Raw genomic sequence first — 19,879 nt, 5'->3', positions numbered from 1 at the left:
CACAAGAGTAATTAAAGCCAACGGGTGGTGTCACACGGGCTCCGTTCCTGGAGCACCTTTTTTTGTTTTATTTATTAAAGCGAGTGAGTTTTTCTAGAGGGCATTACACAATGGAGCAATTACTGCTGTGACTTCCTAGTTTGGTAAATGACCACCTCTGTGTGTTGTGGGTCTCGGTGTCACAGTCACCCAGCTTCTGACTGAGATACAGGAGATCTGTCTGTCTGGAGACGTTAGTTGTTCTAGCAGAAAATATGCTACTGTGAGATGTGTATTTTTCTTTAGCTGACCATTGTGAGCACCACTGGTCCTAATCCTTAGTTTGTTTAGTGGAAGGTTTTGTTGACTGGGACCAAAACCCTGAGGATAAATCAGGGGTCAGTATTCAGAAAGAGGCTGCATAATGTCTGGTGATGAGTGAGGGTCTGTGCTTAGCACCAAGGACGAGAGCTTGAATACACATTGTTACCTTGAGATAATCAGTGTGATTGCAGTAAGGCATAGGACAGACTGGTAAACATGCAGCCTGAGCCTCTATACCTGGCTGGGTACATACTACAGGTTTTTTCACCCATTTATCTGTGCCAATCACACAATTTTCTATAGTGTGTACCCGGTCTAACATGTAATGTACATCCTATCATGTAGTGATTGTTATCTGCGGACTGACTATGATACTAAACAGATCATTCTGATGTCAACAAGTAGAGGCTGCATCTCTGCATTGTGTAGTAATCGTGCTCATGCACGTATAATAGGGAATGGTCACTCCCAGCCCTCTCCTCGTCTTCCACACAATGGCTTTGTGGATACTCAGAGTCTGAGAACAGTTCTGTACTATGTGTGTCCCTTAGTGATATCCCGGATTCATTCTTCAGTCATTAATAGCATTCATCTTCTGTGTTGGTTCTTCACTCTTAAATAATGGGGGGCTGTTCCCCCACACAATGTCTGCCTGTACCACCCTGAGACTCTTGGTATCATTCCTGTCTACGCAGTGTCCCGGAAACACGGCAAGCTCATCACATTCCTAAGGACCTTCATGAAGTCCAGACCCAGCAAGCAGAAGCTGAAGCAGCGAGGGATCCTGAGGGAACGTGTGTTTGGCTGCGATCTGGGCGAACATCTTCTCAACTCTGGCCAGGATGGTAAGGAGATCTCCTTGTATACCTTGTGTACTGAGTGATAGACATTAATAAGCTGATATGAGGAACAGGTCGGGCTGGAATGCTGTGCACACGGCCTGTGCTTATCTCATATTACCAGCACTCGCTATGTCACAGAAAAACAACATTCTTACATGAAAAGGGCTCACATGAATGGTGATTTCTCACAAGTGTTTACACAGCCATGTCTGAGCCGCTGGTGTTATACAATCTTGATATGTGTGGTGGGGGGGATTCTACTGCTAAAATAGTCAACAAATTTGATACTACAGGGGAAACCAAGTGACATTCTTCAGCTCTTCATCATACAGGAGATCCATTGTGATGGGGTTACAGATCTCCCCTGCCCCAATGATGGAGATTCCTCCTGTATGGGTATGGAGGTGCCTGTGGCATTTACTATCTGTATCTATGGGGGTGAATAAGTGATTGCCATCTGGAAGGAAACCTCACATGGATGATATGACACAAAGCAGGTTTATTAATGACGGTCAGACGAGGTGTAACGCAATCAGGTGCTTTCTCTGCTAGATTTACTAATAATCCTGTAATGCTGCTGCCTAGCTGGGGGGATAAGAAGCGTTGAACATGATGGACCCTCAGTCTGACTGTATCTCCTCATTGGTCCCCAATGGCTGTTATATTTCACCTCTGACGCTGTGTGCAGAATAAGCCCCTTCTTCTCTGTAACTTTCCATGGAGCAGTAACCAGCAGAGACGTCCCACACACTGCTGCTGTAATTACAGGGCAGAGCTCTCTAGCACTGGGGTGTGACCCCTGGGAATGGCTGGATGCTGCACACAGGTACATGGCGAGGTGTGAGCGTTACACCTGTTATTCTTCTAGCTGGCCCGGCCCATTATATCCTGTCACTAAAATATCCTTATTAATGTGACTATTTTTTAGGCAGGAGTCACTGAAAATGTACTTAGGTTTCTGTACTAAAATGCAAATTGTCAGATATGTTCCTCTAGGATTTTATTCCGCTGTTTTCGCGTCCATCCTAAATCAGTCTGTATGTGTATTTCTCCCATAGTAATTATAGATGGGACCTTTGTTTACATGTCAGTCACAGGGAGCTGAGTATGTTCTGTTTATCCCAACACTCTGCCTATTTGTCCTGAGGGATAATTGGTAACGCCCAGACACGTGGGGCCTGTGTATACCCAGTATGCTGCTCTCCCAGCTGTTACTATATGACATATACTGAATATTACATTATATACACCAGATCCAGAAGCATTCAGAAATAAAAGAATGTTAATTATTTTTATTATAATTCTATCCTTTAGAAGTACTCTTAACAATTACAGATGTGTATATACCAACATCTGTAAGTAAATGTTTCAATTTACTTACATTATTAGAATGATATATTAACATTTTTATCTACCTGGGAATTACATGAAATTGAAACAGCTTGTTATCCCTGTGTATGTGAGGATGATGAGTACAGTAGTCTTGTCACCTGCAGAGATCATTTAGTGACTCCAGCCTGGTCCGTGTAGTGCTGTACAGCGTTCATATGACCTCTCTGTATTACATATACGTACAGCGTTATACAGACCTCCCTGTATTACACATACACAGGGGGGAAAGTCATTTTAACTCTGTTTTCACTCATTTTAGAGTGTGTTAACTTTGCTCGATATTCAATTAAATTTTAAATGCAGCCTTTTTATTGTTGCACAAACGGTCCTATCGCAGACAATTGGAAGATCCATTGAAAGTATAGGGAGGGAGAAGCGTTAAAAGCTATTCAATTGATTTTTTTTTAACACCCTTTTAACGCGGCGCAGTAAACTGTCAAATCTACAGTTTGATCTTGCACCTCTCATGGCTGTGTAAAAAAATAAAAACATAAGAAAACTACTTTGAAATCATGTAATAATGTAAAAAAAATTTGTTTAACAGTAATGCATAACATGGAAGGTGATTTTCTTTTACAAAACGCATGTAAAAAAAATAAATCATAAAAATAATAAGCACTAATCACTAATTAATATATTTATGTATGTAGTAATGTGTTTTGTCATGGTATAGTTGATTGTATAGTAAAAAAATAAATAAATAGAAAAATATAGTAAAAAAAAAACCTACTGAATGTAGATATTATAAAATAGAAAGGTTGTGTAATGCAATAGAAAAGTTTGCCAATGCATTTCTTTTTATTATAGATGACTACGTTAAACCCTCCCCTCCACTCCCCAACAAATTCGCAAGCACCAATGATTAGCACTAGGGGGCTGGCTTAACTGTTTTAGAGTTGAATTGCACAATTTTTTATGTGGCGGTAGCTTAAAATGATCAATTGAATTACCCCCATACAGTGTTATACGGACCTATTTGTATTACACATACATGCAGCGTTATACAGATTTGTGCCATTTACAGAGCCCCTAACAAGTAGTGCACAGAAAGTGCCATAATATGGAGTCAGTGACCCTCTCTGTCAGACACTGATAGTGCTATCATGAATTCTGCTGGAAGAGCAGGAAGCTGTTGTCTCTTGTTGTGACATCTCTAATCTCTGCCTCCTACTTTTTCCTTGTCAAGTGCCCCAGGTCCTCCGGAGCTGCACAGAGTTCATAGAGAAACATGGCATTGTGGATGGGATCTACCGTCTGTCTGGCATCGCTTCCAACATCCAGAAGCTACGGTGAGATATTCAAAACCTCTTCACAATCACACTGCGTTATTACCCCCCTACGCCAGGCTGCGTTATTACCCCTTCTACCACACTATATTATTGGATTACCAGCCTACATTATTGTTCTTATTCCCGTCCACTGTGCACAGGTAACATACCGTCTGTCTTCCCTCTCTAGACACGAATTTGACTCTGAGCAGATCCCAGACCTGACTAAAGATGTCTATATCCAGGATATTCACTGTGTTGGATCCCTCTGCAAACTCTACTTCCGAGAGCTCCCCAATCCTCTCTTGACTTACCAGTTGTACGAGAAGTTTTCTGTGAGTGTCTTATTCTTACCACAGCACATTGCAATTATTATATTGAGCAAAACAGATCAGGGTCATAATCTGACTACACCCTGACAACAGATTCAAAACAAACACTGAAAAAACATGTATTACCCTACCGGATTGTTATTTCTGAATAGCGCTACATGTTCCCTTCACCTCTGTGCTGCCACAAGACCATGTGGCTCAGTATGTGTTGGGGCATCTGTAACATTAGTGCAGAAATAGCTTTCCAAAAAACGATGCAATAAAATGTTGTAAAAGTGACATTTTTGTAAATGACCCTGACGTGTATAGAGATATGTCATAGTGGAATATACTGGTGTAACGTAGAACCAGGTGTGTAGAATGATACTTGTACAAATGTTAAAAAGGAATTTTCCTGTTATCGATAAGTCATTCTAGTAATTTCATTGGTAGATGAAGACAGAAACTATTTGAAAGGCTGCGTCTCACAGCACATCCAGATAATTATGTTGTATGGAAAATAAACGTGTTACTTTTGGATGTACATAAAGAATATATGAAACTGTTACAGATGACTGATTAGGTCACACGTACAATGACACTGGCCGTCACGTCGGAGCTACAGCCATTATTGATATCAATCCTTGTACATACATCACCACACAATCTGTGACGCTGTTGCATGTACATGTCCGCGATTACTCCCAGCATAATTATTGATCCTATGGTTGATTTTACACAACAGGATGCGGTCTCTGCTGCAACAGATGAAGAGCGACTAGTGAAGATCCACGATGTCATACAACAGCTGCCACCACCACACTACCGGTCAGTGAATCCTGGACACACAGTAACATTAATAGGAAGCGGTCAGATTGTGCTGGCGTTATTGGCTATAGCGAGGGTTTGGCCGTTCATAAATTCTCTGAACATCACCTTGTTACATGAGGCGTTGGCGGTAGATACCTCAGCCCTGTAGCCCCAATTCAGCCGCCCCCTCAGGATAAAGGAATGTGTAGAACGGGGCAATCCTGATAGAACATGTTCCCATGGTCTGTATCAGAAGATGTTGTGACTACATCAAGCTCCAGAAATGCCCCAAATTCCTCTGACAGGCTGGCTGAATCTACCACCATGAACGAGGTGTAATGTACCCAGTGAGGGAGATCGGGGCAGGGGGGGGGGGGGGGGGGTTTTTGGAGGGAGGCTTCCAACCAGTCCATTTTCATGGCAAAGAACAATTTTTCTTTAAAGAGGTCCAGTGTGGGGGATGTGCTCTGGATCCACATGTGGAGGATGCATTTTCTTGCCACTGCCGAAATAATCACTAGACCTCTTTCTAATAAATGTGATCTGACAAGTTCAGCACTTACAGTGGCCAAATTTGCTGGTTTCTGATTAGATCTGTAAAACCAGATTGGTAAGAAACCTCTCCTCATTCCAGAGAGGTGCATGTTCCTTGTGTTCAGATCCAGGCTGTATAATTATCTCTGCTTTAGTCAGACATAATTATACATTCTCTCATAATTAATATACATAGCAATCTATATTTATATTATGCACTGACATAATGTAACTTACAACACTTTGTTGACAGAGAAAGTTAAAATATATGGGATCATGCTAATACACATGATCAGGCTATGTGACATCTACTAATAATCTACAATTAAGAGTCTTTTATTCCCTAATCACTACTAATGGAGAATGTCACTGAGCAGTGATTAAATGATGTAATGTACATATATTAATATTACTGTATTTATCTGCAGGACACTGGAGTTCCTTATGCGGCATCTATCCCGACTCGCAACCTACTGCTCTATCACCAATATGCACACCAAGAACCTGGCAATCGTCTGGGCCCCCAACCTGCTTCGGTATGGGACCATTACTTCCCGGTATGGTACATGGTACATGGCAGGATGCCTTAGGATTCTCCATCACTCTAAACTAAGATTTTCCCTTTTCCGTTTCTCTAACACCTAATATAAACAACTGTGAAATGTCCTGATTCTATAAAATAGGGAAGAGGGTTTAAATAGGTGATTTCCAAATTAAACCACGCGGTTTTTACGCCTGCTAATTAGCAATTTGGCGCAAGTGGCTGATCCACAATAATAAACATCTGTTTCATTCAGCTGATTTTGTAACGTGGTTATTGGAAGGAATGAATGCAATTACTGGCGGAAAGTAAAAATCAAATCTCAAAGCGGATTTACTTCCAGCCAAACTATATGACAATTAAATCTTTCTTCCTATGCTGCTGATTTTTGTTTGTCTGTGTGACTAGAAGCCCTCTATGATCATACACAGACTGAGATACTGAAACAGAAATATAATATATAATGTGTCAGTAGTGGATGCAGATGGATCCTTCACATAATAATGAGTAATGATGGGGATTAAAAAAACAACTATATCTATAATCTCATTCACTGTCAGCCTTCTTCTTAACTAAGGGGTGTATTCTCTGAAAGTGGAGGTAAATTTACCTTATAAGCCACCACTAGAGAATACCCCCTTGGTATTGGATTTTTCTCTGACCTCTTTATCAATCTTTCTTCCTTTTAGATCTAAACAGATTGAGTCGGCGTGTTTTAGCGGCACGGCGGCCTTTATGGAGGTGCGCATCCAGTCTGTGGTGGTGGAGTTCATCCTGAACCACGTGGAGGTGCTGTTCAGCCCCAAGCTAAGCGCGGTGATACGTGATGGAGCAGGTACGTCCATTACATTATAACCTTATGAATATACCAGTGGGAGGAGAGGAGACGTCAAGCACATGGTCTTAATTACTGGCAAACAGAAAGAAAAATTAGAAAGATAACTTTGTATCAGCCAAGGTCAAGTGCAACACATGGTTCATTTCTTACCAGAGAACTATTCTCTAATAGTCAGGCAGAGGGAAAAATTGGAAAGACACAGGTGTGGCTCCTGCGTTACTGAAATTACAGCCCAGGATGGGCAAAGGTTATGTGGAATACAGGACTGCCAGCTACAAGAAACAATGCCCTCATCCACATAGAGCCAGTGCTCACCCAGTGGTGTGATGAGCACAGAACTGCTGTTATCCATGTTCTGACCTTCTCGGTCACCTTAGGTGATCATTTCTGGGATAGTCTGGAACAATGTCAGAGATTTTTCCGCCACCAGACGTGAGTTTATTGTTGAAGAACAGTGCAAAATTGCAGACCTTAGTAGATTCAATGCCCTATTGCTTGACTATATATTGGTAGTTTCATTTTTTTGGTCCACTACCTGTATCACTTTTACTATAACTAATTAAGATCTACTCCTGAATGGTGAACTAGGTCTTGGGGGGGGGGGGGGGGGGTTATGAAGCAGAAATACTGTGGCTTTGAGGCCTGGATGCTTTAGATATGGATTAGCCACAATTGATTAGCACATGAATGTAATAATTGCTGTGCACATACAGAATGTTGTCAGTCTGGCAGAATATATTCTATACTGAATGCTGCTTTCCATACACTACAATGTGCTCTCCACAGGTTATCACAGTTATGGGCTTCCCACGCATTTACATGCCTTCGAGACTTAGACATAAAGAAATCCAGATATTGTACTTGTTGAAATTAAAATGGAACATAAGTCATGCTTTGGAATTTTTACTGCAAGGTGTTGTCCACTTCTGGATAATTCTTTCTTAATCAGACAAGCCCGATACATATAGCATGTACTGGCCCCAGCAGGGATCCCGATTACCTGAGGCAAAGAGCCAGCTAGTGCTGAATTATGCTCAATGCACACTAGTCATAGCTCTTCTATAGAGTCCTGAATGGACAGTGCCAGAGGCCAAGTCCAGCTCCCAGGTCATGCGGGTCGCTTGGGGGAAAACTTGTACACTGTATGTTACGGGTATGTTTAAGAAGGGTCCATCAGTGAAAAACTGATCCTGTGCGTACATTCACTAGAGTCTGGTAAAGTTGTGCCACACTCCTGTTTCTTGACATTTTTCTGTCTTCAGGCCACGCGTCTCTGTCTCGACCCAAGTCCCTTCTGGTGTCTTCACCTTCCACGAAGCTACTTAGCCTTGAGGAGGCCCAAGCACGGACACAGGCACAAATAAATTCCCCGGTGGTGGCAGACAGCAAGTACATAGAGGTGGGAGAAGGACCAGCTGCCCTCCAGGGCAAGTTTCACACAGTCATTGATTTCCCCTCCGAGAGGTGAGGACATTATATTATGAGCTTCCTTTACCTACATACATGAGTGAAATAGTTAAAGTGCTCCTCCTAGTGGTGAAAGAATAGAACAAAAAATGCTATTTGTTTACAGAAGAGGTTTGTGTTTTATTTTTCTAGATAAACCTATCTGTGTTGTATAAAGTGTCCATAATGTTGATACAGCCATAGATTGAAAATATTGCCTATGAAATAGTCTGTCTGTATACACAGCCGAAGTATATAATAAGAAACACTTAGCTGTACATCAAGCAGACACTCCTGACATAATGTAGCTTTTATATGACGTGGGTACAATTACTCTTCGTTTACCATGACTTTGGTTTTATTCTGGAAGGAAAAGACCACCTCCCAAGATGAAGAAGTCTCCAGTTGGTAGTTGGCGCTCCTTCTTTAACCTGGGAAAATCCTCCTCCTCTTCCTCAATTTCCAAGAGGAAGCTGACACGTAATCCAAGTGAACCGTCTGAAATGAAGGCCATGGCCTTGGCAGGTAAGGACTGAGCATTAGTATATTGGGCCAGATGCATGTACTGGTGGCACAGTCCTAGAATAAGAGGTGGATTTCTGTCTTGTTTCCAGGAGGAAGAGGAGACACCGGAACCATGCGCTCAGCTAAAAGTGAAGAGTCGCTGAGTTCCCTGCACGCAGCTGACGGTACGTGTGATCCGCTCTGCAGACTTGCTGTTAGGTCACCTGGGATTAGAGGGGGGTTATACTCCAATGCTGCGCTGTTTATATCATCTCTGGTACAGCCCGAGACAACAAGTACGTTTCCATATAGTATATTATTATCATCATCATGTATTCAGACTGTTGGTCTTTGCATGATGTGATATTTTACCCAATGGTGGGGTCAGAAATCGTCACTTAACCCAAACACCATACTCACACCGTATCGGGCCTTATAATCCTTATCAGACAGTTTTAGTGATTTATCATTCCAGCAACGGTTTCCTCAGTTTCTTTCTTACATTGTATTTGATGGATTTTGGCCCACTCCTTAGTTTCAGCTCATTGCTATCTCTGGGCACTAGTTTATGTACATCTCTCTTAAGACCTTAACAGATGTTTATCCTCTAGATACTGTGTTATAGAGAGGAGTTTATAGTGGATGTACTGATGGTAAGGTGTCCAGGTCCTATGGTTGCATACTGAACCCAAACTATCAGCCCTCCATCACTGTGCTTGATGGTTATTGGAAGCTAAACACAGCACTTAACCACAACAGCTTCTTAACAAGCATATCTGACTATATTAGGTATACTTTGTCTTTTACATGACTGTACCTAGAAATCTAATCTGCAACTTGTAACATTTACAGGAATATCAAATATGCCTCCTTAGAGGATTACTATAGATAAAGTATGCAGTATATTGTGTGCAGTATGGAAAGATCCAGCAGAGTTAATGATATCTTTGTTTCACTGTGTCAGTTGGGCGGCTTCACAAAAATGATGCCTTTACTTTACAGGGGATTCTAAGATGTTTCGTCCCCGGCGTCCGCGCTCGAGCAGTGATGCTCTTTCTGCTTCTTATAATGGGGACTTACTGGAAGGATGTATCCGTTACAACTCTTATGATAACCTACCCCATGACCAAGACAGTGATGGGGATGAGGGATTGATTCACGTACCTGCTATGCTGTCTGTTCGATGTCATGAGGAGGAGGATCTGAGTCCACCGGAAATTGGCGTCGCCAGTCTAGATTTTGACCCAATGTCTTTCCAGTGCAGTCCGCCCAAGCTGGAAAGTGAAGGGCTGGATAACCACATGTTCCACATCGATGCCACTCTGGGCAACAGCAAAGAGAGGGTGCACATTGGACCTCAAACCCCCATTAGTGGCAATAGCTCTGAGCCCATGTCCCCTTTCCAAGAGCGGATTACTAGTCCATTCCTAACCCCCAACCGCAGTCCTAGTGCAGATAAAATTCCAAAAGCTCCATCATTTGCAGAAAAGGTTGTGCAAGCTTTCTCACCAAAAGTGGGCCGCAAAGCAGTCCGATCCCCTCCATTAACCATTTCAGATCCCGTTACCATCTCATTACCTAGCCGGGTATCAGAAATGATTGGAAGTATGCAGGGAACCGTTGGAGGTAATCACTCTCTTGTATGGTTCAGTGACAATGGTTCTAGAGACTTTGGGACGCTACAGGCTGCTACGTGCAGATCTGGAGACACTGGAACTGTCCAGCTTCCTGTATCTACAGTGGCAGAGTCACTGGGAACTACAGACACTTTTCTAACCTCTCAGTGGAGCTGCGCTGGGTTTGAAACTGAAGATACAACAGGAAACGTTTCTTCAGGAATATCTCATGTTCTGTGTAACACTGAGCCTACATACACTGATACCTGCTACCAGGAAATCAAATCCAGCAATGTAACTGGATCATCTCAAAGGGAAGATGCTGAACTGTCAGGATTAGAGAAGTCCATTCTCCCCCTGTCTACACCTCCAGGTATGTAGTAATACACAGCACACAGAATTAGTATCACACTGTTATGTAATAAGATAGTGCTTTCAGTACAAACATTGTATACAGCTCAGTATCAAGATAGATGACGGATCTGCTGCTAGAAGGAATAATCTACAATGTTACATTTCACACAATTATATGAAGAGTTAATCAAGTAAGGAAAAGGACAATAATTGGAAACATCACACAATTACATTTGCACACACAAGTCAGGTTTAGTAATATTTTGTACATGTATTTATATTGATTTGTTTTCTGGTGCCTTGTGAGTGGAATGTAGCACCCATAACAACAGTATGATTGGTTAAATGGTCCAGCCTGCCCAGACCAGAGAGTTTAGAGACTGGACCAAAATGATTTCTTACACCGGGCTGGTGTGGACAGAGAGAACCGATAGCTGCATCCCATCCCGGGTGTAAATAGTCACTGAAGGCTGTGGAGTCTCCTAATCTCTAAATGCACAGACCCGGCTGGCTGGACCACGTCTCCTGCTGCAGTCAAGGGCACAGAATCAGCCAACACAGCTATACAGGGGGGATCACAAGACTAAAGCAAACACTTTTGAATTAGTGATATGTGTCACATCAGTATATGTAGAACAAAGCATAGAGCTGGACAGTCATAGATCTGTGTCACTATTTGAAATATCTGTTTCAATAAAGTGTTGTTATTGCACTTAGGAAGTTCCAATACTTTGGCTTCTAAATTGGATACTGAAAGGGCACAAATTATTATTATCATCATCATCACCCTTTATTTATAGGGGGCCACAAGATATCCGCAGCACAGTACTGAATACAAACATTAGACCATACAGGGTATAACAACACAGAACAAAACAAATAATACCAAGACTCCAAAAGCTCTAAACATCGCTAGTACAGTGAAGTTGGAGCAGAAAAATAGGTATAAAGACAGGAGGGAAGAGGGCCCTGCTTGTAAGAGCTAACATCTTAAAAGGAGGGCAAACAGACAGCAGGCACAAGGGGTAGTCAGTGGAGGGATCTAGGGCACGTGAGAGGTGAGAAACTGAAGCATGGAGAAATGGGTTAGGTGGATGAATGGTAGACTTTGAGAAATAGGTGAGTTTTAAGTGCCCTTTTGAAGGTACACAGACTAGGAAAGAGTTGGATAGAACAAGGGAGGTCGCTCCAGTGGAGGAGGGCAGCCCGAGAGACATCTTGAATTCTGGCATGGGATAAGGGTCATTAGCCGAGTGCAGGGAACAGGAGGGAGTGTGAATGGAGAGGAGGTTGGAGATGTAAGGGGCAGTGGAGTGGGAGAGAGCCTTGTAGGTGAGGAGTTTGAAAAGGATTCTGTAGGAGAAGGGGATCCAGTGTAAGACAAGTCAGAGCGGCGCGAAAGGAAGATGAGTCTCGTAGCGGCGTTGAGTATAGAACGAAGGTGAGGGCTGGGGAGGCCTGTGAGGAGAAGGTTACAGTAATTGAGACGGGAAATAATAAGTGTGTGGATACTGGTTTTGGTGGCATCCTGGGATGCGGGCGTTGTTATGATGTTGGAAGTGGTAGGATTGGGCAAGAGATTGAATGTGGGGGCAAAGGAAAGCTGAACTAACCCCAGCTGTTTGTCCATTTTATTCTCATCTCATGACCAATCAAAGGATAGACGATTAAGGAGTGAAAATGCCTCTTTAGGTAAAATCACTTAGCTCCTCTTAACAGGACATTAGTAGATTTATATTCTCTCCCTTGATATTTATACTGGCACATAGTATATAGATTGGATAAAAAAAAAATATTTGTAAGGTGCATGGGATAAAGAGGTGACAAACGATGTACTGGTGAATATTACATTCAGGATTAGTAAATGGTCTCCGTGTAATGGAGCCACCAAAAGGGATCTCCAACCCCAGAAACTAAGACAAGAGGGACGGCAGCTATTATTGTGAAAGTGACTTGTATTAGAGCTTTTATTTATAAAAGATGACCTTCCACCTAGCCCCTCGTATCCTCCGCTCGTTCGCCCCTCTCTCCTTTGGTCCCCTTTTCTCTCCCCCTTGCATCACCGCCTCCCTATCGTGCCTATTTCGTCCACCCTCCTTTAGGATGTAAGCTTGAATGAGCAGGGCCCCTCTCCCCTCCTGTCTCCATACCGACTCTTCTGCTCCGTATTTACTCCATTTGTCTGCCCGGAGCTTCTGAAGCATTGGTACTTTGTGTTTACTGTTCTGTACTGTTCCACACTGTATGGTTTACTGTTTGTACTATGTACGGCGCTGCAGATACCTTGTGGTGCCTAACAAATAAAGGATGATAATAATAATATAAAGGGCCACAGATTGTCTGCAGCTTTGTACACAGGGTTTGAACAAACTACAAATGACATAGTAAATAGAAGGGCAGGACAGCTAGTGACTACGCAGTGAGCGTAAAGTACTGAGTATAGTACATAGGTGAGACCAGAGGGAAGAAGAAGACAGGACAAGGAGTGTACCAGCGCGATGCCTGCCCGGGAGCGTGTGCGCCAGAAAGTGATACTTGTGTTCTAGTAGTGAAAAGTGTTGTGCACAGTATTATATAATGTACAATGTGATACGACTGTGGTAGATTGTCACACAGGGAAGTAAACGGTTATACCATTCTGCACATAATTCACAATATGTTGTTTAGTGGGAGAATAAATATTCAAACATCTAAAATGGACTCTTTCTCCCCTGAACAGAAGCTTGTGTTGTGGAGCCCCCGATGGATCCTGTTCCTGTTAGCAGCGTTTCCTTTATTCCTCCTCCACCTCCTCCCAAAAATGCAGCCCGTATGCTGGCGTTGGCATTGGCTGAATCAGCACAGCAAGCCTCCTCCAAGAGACCTCCCTACCTCCAGTTCATGGAGTTACCACTGCCACCCCCACCAGAGGAAGAGCCGCCGCCCCCACCACCGCCAGACCTCCTGCCACAACATGTATCTCCTGCACCAGCACCAGCTATAACCCCAGACACCAGTCTTGTCCTCACACCAGCTGCCATCCCCAACACGACATCATCCTTCTCTGTGACTACCATCAACTACAGCCCAGTGAGAAGTCACAACCCTCTTCCAGGACACAGCCCTTCAGCCATCACACCGGGACTGAGCCCTTCAACCCAGGTACTGTGCAATCATTTCAAATCAAAGTCACCTTTCAGCAGTAAACACTAAGGTCATAAAGTTGATGTCCTTGATGTCCAGGGAGAGAGAAACACATTGGTCATGGGCAAAATAATTAAAAACAAACTTGTTAATGGTCCATAGATAGTACAAAATGAGCTTTGGTATAAGGCAGCATGTGAAACGGAAAAGTAAAATTAGCTTTAGACGTGGAATACGCATGATGAAATGCTGTGGGCACATTGCTAGATGTAGAAACTTGGTTTAAAGTTTGCATATGGTGAGAAGTATGAAAAAGCTGAAATGCTATCATTTGTTTCCAATACAAAAGCTGGAAACCACTGTGGCAATATCTGGCATTAATTGTTGAATGTAGCCACAAACTGAGCTCCATAATAATCAGATCATTGTTGGGCATGTTGGTAATTGCTGGTCAAACATGATCGCTATCCAAAGGAATCTAATAAGAAATACAAACTGTAACAAGATTTAATTTTACACAACAGATTAACAGCGATTTTGGTGACCTATTTCCTCCGATTTACTTGGATTGTTAATCCTGTGTACAGTGCTGCAGACTGTTTGTAAGTACAATGAATGTTTCTAACAGGGAAGTGTATTATGTCCTAGGTCCCAGGATGTTTTTCACCTGAAGAGATGCAGCCATCTATACCCAGTGAAGCAGCCTCCAGCTTTACTAACGAATCCTTTGCTCCACCACCTTCCTCCGATAAACCCAGTCCAAGGCTACATTTCCACCAGCGATCAGAGTCTTTTCCTTCACATACAACACACAGTGCTGGACCACCAGCCCCACCAGTCAGAACGATGGAGAGTCGATTGGCCACGGCCCTGCACTCCAACTACAACGATGCAATCACAGCTAGCAATTATCACTCCTTCCTAAGTACAATGATGCTGCCGTCATCTCTGGAGGATGCACTGCCAAGACACAACTATTCAGCTCATGTTAAGGCTGAGAGTATGATGGAGCAAGGTGCTAACTACAGACATCCTTACCCTTCTGCCCAGGCCAAGACAGAGGATAAGGTTGAAATGGGAGATGCATACAGACACCCGTATCCATCCACTGGAAAGCTTGAGAGCACAGACCTTAGTTACAGGCACCAATATCCTAACCCGGTGGAACCAGAGAATATTAATGAGACATTTATGCCTCATAAACCAGTAGTTCCCAAGTCTTACAGAGCTGATATTGCACCACTACATATGGTACCACAGCCATATGCATCCCGCTGTGAAACACCCTCCTCAAGTTCTACACTTTATAGCACCTATGTAAACCAGGCCAAACACTGTGGAACGCAGCACTCTCGCACAAGGAACCGCCCTGAATATATGGCATCCATGAGTCCAGGTTTACGGAGTTACTCAGAAGAAGCTTATCCAACCATAAGACGGGTACAGTCCATGCATGTGCCTATGCAACCTCCAGTACGAGCAGTCCCTATTTCTAGAACAGAGGTCCCTCCAGATGACGAGCCAGCTTACTGCCCACGCCCTGTATACCAGTACAAAGCATGTCCGACCTTCAGCTCTTCATCCGATTATCATGTCACTCAGCTACAGCCTTACTTTGAGAATGGAAGGGTACACTATCGTTACAGTCCCTACACAGGGAGCACTACATATTATTCGTCAGACGGCACCTTCTATGATATGGATCCATATAGCACCTTACGCCTGCGGCAGTTTCACCTCTATCCAAGCCGTGACTTTGCTTCTTATACCACGAGGCAGCAGCCCAAGTCCACATATCGATCAGGACTGGTTTCATGTCCCAGAAGTAATTTACGTGAACACAATTTCATTAGTCGAGATGTTCCTCCTGCGTTACCACCTGAACATTCACGACCTCTTCACATCTCCTGGGATATGGAGGATATGGACCGCTACAGGCTACAGTCCTTAAGACGTGAGAACAAACCACGGCAAAGAGCTAAGGGATCAGTGATGTCTCAGTATGATAATGTTACCCCATCATTGGTGGAGGACATAACAGGGCTGGATGTTCTTCATCTCAGAAGTCGGTCGGACCCCGGGAAGACTCCTGGTCTTCTAAGTGTTGCTGAATGTAAAGATATACGTTATCCGGGAAGAACAGAGGGCGATGAGCGTCTAGCACATCCTCCCCCAGTTTACGGAAATGGGCATCAGGATAAGCCATCTTTACCACAAAAGCAGACTGGAGTGAGTAGGAATCGAATACAGCTTGACTTGACTTCTGAGCATCGGACTCCACCACAGCAGGATCCTGGGCACAGACAGCTCTCTGATGGAAGGAATGGTCCGCCATTTCCACCTGTAGACTACAGCTCCAAAACCATGCCACTGCCTACTGATCACTCATCCAATAAATACAATGTGAATCTACAGGAACCGATACGACTAAATCACAAGGAAATGAGACTGTCAGAGGAGAAAGACCGGTCACTCGTCAGGCCGGCTGACAGCTCACATCGAGACTGTTACAGAGAGGACTCCGCTCAGTTTGCCTCTGCTACAGCTCCACCTAAACCAGAGAGGAGCCATAGCCTGCGTGCCCACAACCCAGAGACATTGGAAAGAGACCCTGCTATTTTCTATCCCTACCAAACACTCCATGGAAAACTACATAGCTCCATAACTGCACTGTCCCAGTATGACAATGTGGCAGATTACCATTCCATACCCCACCATAGATCAACAAGCCAATCTACCCCAAACGCCTTCCCCATTCCACATGGCCGGACCTATGCTACTGCATTGGGCCAGGGAGCTTTCCTAGCTGCAGAGTTGGCCCTGCAAAGACCAGAGGCAAAAGTACATGCAGAGTAAGATGCTGCCGGGGGTGACCGGGAGGGTTCTAGGTGGAAAGAGGACTTCATTCTTATTAGGCAGACCCCTGCTGGACAGCGGACTGTTTTATTTTTTCAAAAGACAAAAAAAAAGAAAAAAAAGAAAACCAAATTCTAGATGCACCACACTAACTTCAGTACACAAACACACAACTAGCAATATACACGGACACTGATACACTTGCACTTCACTTCATTGTTAGATAAATTTTATGTTGTAAACAGTGATGGCATAATCCTGTATCGTTTGTCCCCCTTGGTGTCCTTCCTAAATGTGAGGAGGAACGCAGAGAGGAATAAAGAACTCCTATTTAATCCATATTGGGTTTTTTGTGTATATGAAACATTTATGATGTTCCTTCAACCTGTGCGATGGTTCATGTTATTGACTCTGGGAGTGGCTTCTGTATAAAGGGTCAGTTATGGAATATGAATGATGCACGGTAGGTCCACATCCCTAGAAAAACCGTCTGTTCAGTGTTTCCATGTAACCTACGATACAAACTCTACAGCCTCAAAAACGCTGTGACTTTTACTATATAAAAGGTTTATAATAACTGTCCTCACATTAGTCTGACATGAAATCAATCAACACTAAGACAAGGGCCTACAATCCCTTACTTACATGTTTATGCTTTCCCTTGAAGAAAATATAGCCATACTAAGTATCTTATCAACATTCTGTGTAATAGTTACTGTGTTTAAACACCATATAATGAGTGAACGTTTGTTTTCTAGACAGTTGCAGAAAGTCTATATTTTTGACTGTTGTATTCTTGGAATAAAGTTCTCCACATTGCAGAGTTTTGCAATTCTTACATCCAGAGTTCCCCTTCTATCTATGCACATCTAGCGTTGGTCAGCACTGTGTAACCCGCATTACGCCTCAGTGACAGCCTAGACTTAGCGTTACTGAAACCAGACTTATGCATTACTCTGTTATGAGATTATTATTATTTTAATAACCTACTCTGTGAAGTTCAATCTGGAACCAAATGAACCACAAAGAAACTAATTAGGTTATGGTAACACTTGTATCCACAGTGAGTCCGTTTCTACTCCTCATCAGTTTAGACTTTTCAGAAAACGACTCTTGTGTTGCAGGATGAAGCTCAGTCCTTTCATTGAAACAATTATCAAAATCTCTTTACATCCCTTTATGGTCTAATACAGAGACCCAGATGAAATAAGGTACAAATGTTTTGATCGTTGTTCCAATATAAGGTGGAAGTTGCAGGAGGGCTTGTAAAAATGAACTAAAGCTGTCTGAAGGTGTTCCAGAGGACATCATCTCCTGTACTGTTCCAGGTATCTAAACATTAAAGGGAAAATGACGCTTCACTTTATTAGGAAAATGCAGACAGTACCGCTTGCAGTAAATGATGTATTTTACGATGTCTCATGTTATAGTTTATTGTACATGACTACTTCTCCTATTACTGTTTCATAGCACTACAACATACAGGGCCCACTAGTCAATAACATGTAAGTAGACATACTGCACACACACACACATCAGGAAATAACCTCAGAGATTGTCAGACCTTGCACATCACCAGAAGATCTCCAGACAAGTGGGGAAGAAGCAGTGAGTAGACTATGGCGGCTCTACGAGATGACAGATGTGCATCATACTTACACTATTTGCCCTGTATTATAGAATCTACAGCATCCTGGTGGTTTCACCTCCCAGGGTACTGCAGGAACTAACCATCTCTCTGGGATCACTCAGTATTGTACCGTGAGAGCAGATGGGACATCTCTACCTTCTTTGGGTGGTATACAGATACAGATGGAATATATATGGAAACTGTATTTCAAGGCAGAAACATTTAATTAAAATGTACAAATGTGACTGGAAATAAGAGTCCTTTTCCTTTGCTCTCATCCATAAATAAGACGTTAGGCCACACATTAGTAAGCAGAAGGGTATATACAAATCAGAATAAATGCTTTAACTTTTATAACTGGGCGGACTTGTCACCCCCACTGATGTTTTTTGAAGCTGGCAGCATCAAAAGCTGGGGTAAGTGACCAGGGGCTGGAGGGCATCTGCCCACCGGGACGGTCCCATAGTGGGCTATCATGGGCTGGGTACATATATTTATTTTCCTTTAAAATGTTCTGAATAGGCTGCTGAGCCTAGCCTTGCCCCCCGGGCTAAAGTTTGCCAGCCCTCCCTTGTAAGTGACTGCTGGGGTACATCATCAATGTTCTGTTGGGAAACCTTGGGCACTGCATTCATGTGGATGTTACTTTGATGATTGGGGTACGGAATAATGATGCTGATTATTCCGACAAGACTTACCCCGCCGTCTTCACACCGAAGGGCTCCTTTCCGACGAGGCTGCAGGACGACCATCGACTGCAAGCAATCGCGATGAATGAAGAAGCCGGCGCGACTGGATGACGTCACTGGGAACCGCGACCCTGTTCTCAGTGCTGTTAAGGGGGTAATGCAAGTATGCGGCCATGGACAATGTACAACACTTTGTAAAGTACATGGTCCATGGCCGTATATTTAACAGCACCATGAACAGCGTTGCGTTTCCCAGTGACGTCATCCAGTCGTGCAGACTTCATCATCGCGATTGCTTGCATGCGGTGGGCACATCAAGCGTCTTGCAGCCTAGTCAGGAAGGAGACCTTCGGTGTGAAAACGTCAGGGTAAGTCTTGTCGGGGTAGTCAGCATCGATATGCTGACTACCACCGACTTTGACACATACCACCTACCTCAAACATTGTTGCAGACCAAGTACACCCCTTCATGGCAATGGTATTACCTGATGGAAGTGGCCTCTTTCAGCGGGATAGTGCACCCTGCCATACTCCAAAAATTGTTCAGGAGCGGAATGAGGAACATGACAGTGGGTTCAAGGTGCTGACTTGGCCTCAAATTCCCATGATCTTAATCTGACCGAGCATCTGTGGGATGTGCTGGAAAAACAAGTCCGAGCCACGGAGGCCGCACTTCACAGCTTACAGGACTTAAAGGATCTGCTGGTAATGTATTGGTCCCAGATACCACAGGACACCTTCAGAGATCTTGTCATGCCTCAACGGGTCAGAGCTGTTTTATCGACACAAGGGGCTTATACACTGATCAGCCACAACATTAAA

General features: G+C 43.4%; 1 protein-coding gene across 14 annotated transcripts in view; it reads left to right on the top strand.

The window, feature by feature from the left end:
* The window catches only part of ARHGAP32 (Rho GTPase activating protein 32), a 389,933-nt gene extending 372,856 nt beyond the window's left edge, over window positions 1–17,077 (top strand). For 11 of the 14 annotated variants that reach the window (XM_075190517.1, XM_075190519.1, XM_075190516.1 and 8 more), the window contains 12 exons: window positions 999–1,148; window positions 3,724–3,826; window positions 3,996–4,140; window positions 4,862–4,944; window positions 5,889–6,017; window positions 6,691–6,836; window positions 8,102–8,303; window positions 8,656–8,810; window positions 8,900–8,974; window positions 9,792–10,778; window positions 13,479–13,900; window positions 14,531–17,077. In XM_075190517.1, the coding sequence (XP_075046618.1) occupies window positions 999–1,148; window positions 3,724–3,826; window positions 3,996–4,140; window positions 4,862–4,944; window positions 5,889–6,017; window positions 6,691–6,836; window positions 8,102–8,303; window positions 8,656–8,810; window positions 8,900–8,974; window positions 9,792–10,778; window positions 13,479–13,900; window positions 14,531–16,738 (4,805 nt within the window). In that variant the 3' untranslated portion in view covers window positions 16,739–17,077. The remainder of the gene's footprint in view (window positions 1–998; window positions 1,149–3,723; window positions 3,827–3,995; window positions 4,141–4,861; window positions 4,945–5,888; window positions 6,018–6,690; window positions 6,837–8,101; window positions 8,304–8,655; window positions 8,811–8,899; window positions 8,975–9,791; window positions 10,779–13,478; window positions 13,901–14,530) is intronic. The other 3 variants (XM_075190512.1, XM_075190513.1, XM_075190521.1) reach the window with 1 other exon arrangement.
* Window positions 17,078–19,879: the final 2,802 nt, after the last annotated feature.

The sequence above is a fragment of the Mixophyes fleayi genome, chromosome 11, assembly GCF_038048845.1.
Source record: "Mixophyes fleayi isolate aMixFle1 chromosome 11, aMixFle1.hap1, whole genome shotgun sequence".
Taxonomy (NCBI): domain Eukaryota; kingdom Metazoa; phylum Chordata; class Amphibia; order Anura; family Limnodynastidae; genus Mixophyes; species Mixophyes fleayi.
The sequence above is the reverse complement of the archived record's forward strand: the minus strand, read 5'-3'. Positions and strand labels throughout refer to the sequence as shown.